Genomic DNA, 6706 nt, shown 5'->3' on the forward strand with positions numbered 1-6706 from the left:
GGTGCGCTGTGTCTTAGGCGCTGCTGGACGCCCAGGACGCGCGGATCGAGGCGCTGCTGCAGAAGACGAAGCAGCAGCAGTACAAGCTGGACAAGCAGAGCCTGCAGATCAAAAGCCTGCAGAGCAAAGTGAGTGCCCCTCCGCGCCGGGGTCTGCCTGCCGGGAGCTAGCTGCATGGTTCCCGGGCTCTGTCGTCTTGCGTCAGAGGCCGCTGACCAGTGCCCGGCCCCTTCCAGCGCCCGCGGCTCGGGCACTCGGGGCTTATTGTCTACCCCAGTCAGTAAAAAGCCAAGCACTGGAGGAGCCTTGTGTCCAATGACATCTAAAGGATATTGTCCATTGTCCAACAGTGACATGTGAAGGATGCGAACTGGGGCCCAAATCCTGCCCGCTCTGCTCTGCTGCCTTTTTGGTTTGTCTGCAGAACAAACTTCTGGCAGAGATGGGCAGGCCCCAAACCACCCCGGGAGCTGCCGAACTCCAGCTCAGACCCGGCTGCTTAAGCTTTACAAGCGGGTTCAGTGCTCTCCGGAGGACTGGTCCCGCGGCAGAGTCCCTGGGGGTGTCAGTGGGAGCGGGAGGCAGTGCTGCTGTGAGACCCGTTCTCGCAAGCATGCGTAGTGAAGGCTGGCCGCATGAACGACTCGCTAACTTGTCCGTGGTTTTGATGCAGGTCAACCTATTAATCCCTTTCCACCTTAAGGACAACAAAACTCAGAGTCCAAAGTGGAGGATAAACCTAAAGAAAAGCCTCAGCCATGCCAGCCAAAGCCAAAATGCCAGTATGGAAGCTGCACAGACACAGAGTGAGTATCTGCAAACGCCCTCCTGGCCCGCTTTTGGTGAAGTCATCCTGCCAGCAGTTACTTCTGTGGTCCAGAAACAAAAGGTTCAATTGTCCTAATTCAGGATGTGAGCTTTGTGCCACTACGAAATCCTTGTGAGCCAGGGTCACACTAGAAGCAGAGGGATCTGGTGGCTGTGCAGGATGCAGTCTTCAGGAGCAGCATTAGTCTGGCAGGAATTTAAGGATTTAAGAGGAATGTTTCAGTCTAATATTAAGAACCTTGCATGGAACAGATGGCTTCTGGCAGAGACCACTTATCTAAATGGGGTACTGTGGACTAGTCTGAGCCTGGCAGGCCTGGGCATACCACGGTGGGGAGGGGTCTTGAAAGCAGCAAATCTGTCACTAAAGATTGTTCCCCTGTCACTTACCCAAGGTGGATGCCATGGGCCAAGAAGGGAACTTATTTTTGGCTGTCTGCTGGCCACTGACAGCTGCCGGCCTATTACTTTGCATAAACAGACCCGACCGCTGTGCTCGGGGGGGGGCGGAAAGGAGTAGGCTGTGCAACTCGGTGTTTTCAGTTTATTCTCAATGGGAAGTAGGTTGCCCCTCAGCATCGGAGCTTGTCCCGCCCGAGGGCTGCAGGAGGACACTGCTTAGTTTATATGCGAGAACTGTTATCTGGTTGCCCCTGCAATAACCAAAAAGGGGTTAGGGGATTGATGGGGGAGCAGACTGCAAATAAATGCAGAAAAGGAGAGAGGCAGAAATTGAGCAGCTTTCCATCTGAATTGGATTAACCATCAGTCATTTCAGGGCCTGGGACTAAATCCCCGTAGAGTTTCTTCTTAGCTATTGCCTTGCGTGGCTGGACAGCATCTACCCTCATCTAGTCTCAAATCTGTTCCTGCTCGGTAATAGTCGCAGAGACCTGGATCTGACTCTGAGATGGTAAGGCCAAGGCTATCGAGCCCTGGACTTCTTCCATCACAGCACAGGCGAGGTTGTCCTGGTTAGTGGCAATGCCAACTCCACCGGGGATCAGAAGGCTCTTCTCTGGGGCCAAGCCTTGATTCTCTCTCTTTGCTTCAATCACTAAAACAGCTTCCTGGTAACAATAAATATAATTCAGTTTCTTCTCTGATCAGCAAGAAGACTTGCTGACAAGTGCTGATGGGCAAGTTACCTGGAATTCACAAAGCCAGTGTCCTCTCCCTGGGTGGCTTGTCTCAGCATTCATTGCAGTCACTGACTCAAAGGCTCGTGCCCAGAGCTGCTCCCTGTGTACTGCTAGTCAGTCTAACAATGCTGATGTGACCCCACGACAGCCTAGTGACGAGCTCTACCAACAGCTCCTTTTAGAAAGGCCTTTCTATTTGCATCCAGTGAACACAAGTTGACAGAGCAAAGGCGGCACCTGGCCAACTGTGTGAAAGTTGAAAGTTTAAAACAACCCGGAGAGTAAAAGGTTAGTCGCTTGCAGAAGGAAGATTGTGTCTTTAGGCAGTGCACATGCAGTCTGGCTGCATGCCCAGTAGGCAAAAGTTAAACCTCTTGTCTCTCAACGGTGCTGGGATTCCAAAATAACGAAGTTGTGGGGAGGAGGAGATGCGGAAAGCAAACTAAACAGCTCCGGGTGGGAGGGAAGTAAATGCTTGAACAGCCTGCGGTCTGGAATGCAATATTGTGTTCAAGGAGCAGTGTTTACTCGCAGGTTGGTGGCTTGTGTATCCTATTGAAAGGTGCAGTCCTTAAAGACCAGGCAGTCCAAGGGGTCTTGTTAAATTAAGATTTATTTTTTTAATTTATTTTTTAATTTATTTTAATTTATTTTTTAATGAGATCAGTGAAAAGCAAAATATTAAACAGCCTGTGGAATATCTGTCTATCACTTGCTAGTAATTTCAATCTGCACAATTCGCAGCACTGAAATTAAACACCCCTTGATCGAAATGCTTGGTGGGAAGTTGCAAACGTAAGGGCTCCTCATTCAATTGCTTAGGGCACTGCTATGATTGCAGGAGCAGAGCACCGGATGAGCGGTCATGTATTTGGCAAAAGCTCAGCACGAGACCAGTTGCTCAATGGGAGTGACTTTCAGTTTCTATTCACCATCCACTCATATTGTGGGATAGTCTGGTAGGATCTGGAGACTGGGAAGGGGGTTGGGGCACCATCTCTGCCCGTACCAGACCAGATAAGAGGAGGATATAGTGAGCGGTGCTAAAAGTACAGTCTCCCCCCAAATGATCTGTTCTGGTCTTCATTGGTTCTTAGTCTTCGGATCCGAGTGGCAGGCAGGTCTAACCTGGTGTAACTTGTCAGAGATCCAGCAGACATCTACATCGGCTTATCAATGTGTAGATGACACACCTCGGCTCAGTCTGGGCTTGTGATATGCACGTGTACTAACCCTGAACTTTACGGTAACTGCCAGAACAATGCGACGCTGATCTAGTACGTGCCCCCAGCCCCATCAGACCACGACAAGTGACAGGAAACCCCAGAAATCCCACTGCCCTCTGGGTTTTCACATGCGACTCTGTTTTGAGGTCAGGTTGTGAGGATACAGAGATGATTTGAGGAGAATCTCTTCTGCTCTTATGGCAACCCTAGCATGGCTGGGCACTTGCATCAGTCAGATGGGAGTGACTTTTGGTTGCTGTCTCTCCCAATTATGGGATGATTTGGTGGGGCTGAGTCCTTTAACGTGCAGATTTCATACTCCAGCAGGCCACGCTGATGCAAGAGTCCAGATGAATGGACACTTTGTGCTCTTAAAGCTGGTGCCTGTCTTCAGGGTTGAGTCACTTTGCAGAACTGGGATTTCAGGCTTGTGAGCTGTCCACCCATCACCTTGCCAGTGCTAAGACCCTCTTGTCTTTGCCTCGGGGGGCGGGGGGAGGGGGCAGGAGAGGGTAGGAGTAGCGGGTCCTAAAGCCAACTAGGTAAAAGTTCAAACTTGGGATGAAAGTAGCCATTATGATGGAATCGGAGCATGTTGAGGGTAGGGGGAGGTGGAGGGGAGCCTGGCGGATCAGGAATGCAGCGAGGATTGGCTGGAAGGAAATTGGGTGAAAGTTTAACAGTGCTTCCCCGCACCCCTCCCCCTTCCTGGAGCCGGAGGGTTTTCTTCGGGAGAAGCCCTCCCTCACCGGTTCCCGGACCGAGGTGCCCTTTCCCCTACTTGAGGGCGGCGCAGACACTGATGTCAGCGCAGGGCGAGTTGCTAAGGCTGCTGAACCGGCACAAGGAGGCTGGAAGGAACGTTTTTTTCCCCCTTGTGTTAGACTTTCCTGCAGGAAAATATTGGAGTCTGCACAAGGGTTTCCCATCCTGCGGTCCACTTGTCACTTGCTTCAGGGCTCAGAAAGGGAAAAAAAAAATCCTGAATTACGCAATAGATGGGGGCTCACTGGAAACTCAGGAGAGGGACTGGGAAACTTGCTGGCATGGTGCTGGTACCGTGCCGTGTCTGTCAGGCCTGCTGCCCGGAGCGTAGGCACCAAGGTGAGAGATGCCTTGGCAGTGTCTGGCTTAAGCACTGGCAGGGGAATCCCAGCACAGCCTGGAGACGACAACTTGCCTTGGGTCAGCACAGGCAGAGCTGACCAATGGTGCTGAGGTGCTTGGAAACCTCCTTTTGCTTCACTTGGGGTAGCAAGAGCAGCTAGGAGCCTTCTGCCAGCACCCCTGGGGGGACAGGGACCCCCCACTTCCCTGAGCTGTGCCATCCTCTCAGCATGTTTTCTCCTTGGGGGGTGTATGGCCATAATGACTAGGGGATGGGGGTAGAAGTGATATTTGCTGTGACAGCCCCTGTTTGCAATGGCCAGAGGCTTCTGGTAATATGTTATCTTGGTGCAGAAGTCAAGGAAGCTTCAGGTTGGCTAGAAAAGAACGGAGCCAGTTCAGAGCCTAAATCAGGAAGGGCCACTTGGCACCGCTCCGGTTGACCCCGAGAGCGAGCTCTGCCCCCCTTTCCCCCAGTGCAGAGCTGCTCTGCTTACTGGAGGAAAAGCTTTCTGCAGCCCTTCAATAATATTCTGTGTGAAATGTTGGACACGTTGTAGCAAGGCTGTAGGTTTGCAGCTGCGTGACGCAAGCTGTACAGTGCTTATTTTACTGTTAAAAAAAACAAACCTCGGGCTTGGAGCTTAGTGCAGTGGAAGAGGAGCGGAGAAGGCCGTGTCCTCCATGCGCTCCCCAGCGGAGGCTGGCGGCATAGGAAGTGGGGGAAAGTTCATGTTTACACGCCGGTCCCTGTAATCCCTCTTGGACTCTGCTCGTGGCAGCAGCAAGAGAGTCCAAACTTAATTTAAAAAGCCTCCCCCCTTTTGGGCTTGGTTTTCATTCAGCTTTAGGAAATGAACACAGCAATATGTTTCAAAGCTGAATGCAAAGGGCACTCTCCCTGCTTTCCCTAAAGCTGGTTAGATGAGGAACAGGCCTCCCTTTGTCTGCGGAAATGCCGGGGAAGTCTCGCCACCTGTTCCAGGCAGACAAAGAGCTGTTTGACTGTTGCCGTTCCTCGGAGCTGGGCAAAGTCCCTGCACATCCTGACACATCCCTATCCTTTTGACTCAGGTTTTGTAATAGGCTTTTTTTCTCCTTCTTTGTGGGGACTGTTGATTGTTCTTAGATGGACTTTAACAGTGCTGTTGAAATGGTGCTTTGCTGGCAGTTACAGTAAAGCCAAGACCAAAGTTCAGCCATGGGTTGGGGAGGAGGGAAGAGGAGCAGAGATGTTTGCTTTTCAATTAAATCTTGTAGGATTTGTACGGAGAATGGTCGGTCTCCAGCCAATGGTTATACCGCGAGGGGAAAACTAGACCAGTGCCTGATAAAGGGCAATATGGGCATGGCAGAGCAGTGGCATGGCAGAACATGGGTCTGTGGCAGAGCTAATCCTGGGCTAACCTGGGAGCCTGGCTGCTTTCTTTACCCTAGTGAAGATGTGCATAGGACTTTTTATGTTAAGAAGGACTCTGAGCAAGAGGGGTCTACTACAGACCTCCCAACCAGGGAGAAGATCTTGACCAGGAATTCTTGGGTCAACTCACAGAGGTAGTGAAGACTGAGGATGTGGTTGTCATGGGGGACCTGAACTTCCCGGACATCTGCTGGGAAGAGCAGTCAGCCAGGTCTGACCGCTCACGTTGGTTCCTAGCCAGAGTGCAGGACCTCCGTCTAACCCACGAGGTGCACAGCCCCACCGGGGAGACGCCTTGTTGGACCTGGTGCTGGCCACGGGCAACAACCCGGTGAGGGGGCTGCAGGTGCTCGACCACCTGGGCGACAGCAATCATCGCCTGCTGGAATTCACCATCCAGCGCAAGGTGGCAAAGGGATGCAGTAAGGCAGCGGCCCTAGATTTTAGGAGGGCAGACTTCAACGAGCTAAGGAGGATACTTGGAGAAGCACTGAGGTCCCGGAGGGGAGGGGAGCCAGGTGTCCAAGGAGAGTGGTTGTTCCTTAAGGAGACGATCCTCCAAGCCCAAAGGAAGGTAATCCCAACGAGGATCAAAGGGAGCAGGAGAGCACACAAGCCTCTGTGGCTCACCAAAAGCATCTGGGAATGTCTCCTTGCTAAAAAGGTGGCTTATACCCAATGGAGAGAAGGGGTCATCACCAGGGAGGACTATTCTGTAGTTGCTCGGGGATGTAGGGGGGCAGTTAGGAAGGCCAAGGCAGAGATGGAACTGACTAGCTTCCCAGATTAAGGACAATAAGAAGTCCTTTTTTAAATACGTAGAGGGTAAAAAGAAGGTCCTGGGTAATGTGGGGCCCTTGCAGGACGCCGTGGGAAACTTGGTCGTCACACCAGACAGCAAAGCTAACATGTTTAACGATTTCTTTGCCTCCGTCTTCCTAAGTAGGGACCAGAACAGCCACCTCCCTACTGGGCCCCCCTTC

General features: G+C 51.9%; 1 protein-coding gene across 1 annotated transcript in view; it reads left to right on the forward strand.

Annotated features, from left to right (window-relative positions):
• The window catches only part of ANGPTL4 (angiopoietin like 4), a 14271-nt gene that overhangs the window by 2007 nt on the left and 5558 nt on the right, over positions 1-6706 (forward strand). Inside the window, exons 2-3 of the mRNA XM_019550683.1 lie at positions 18-128; positions 674-806. Coding sequence (XP_019406228.1) covers positions 18-128; positions 674-806 — 244 coding nt within the window. The remainder of the gene's footprint in view (positions 1-17; positions 129-673; positions 807-6706) is intronic.

This window comes from Crocodylus porosus, unplaced genomic scaffold, assembly GCF_001723895.1.
Source record: "Crocodylus porosus isolate Cpor-Errol unplaced genomic scaffold, CroPor_comp1, whole genome shotgun sequence".
Classification (NCBI taxonomy): Eukaryota; Metazoa; Chordata; order Crocodylia; family Crocodylidae; genus Crocodylus; species Crocodylus porosus.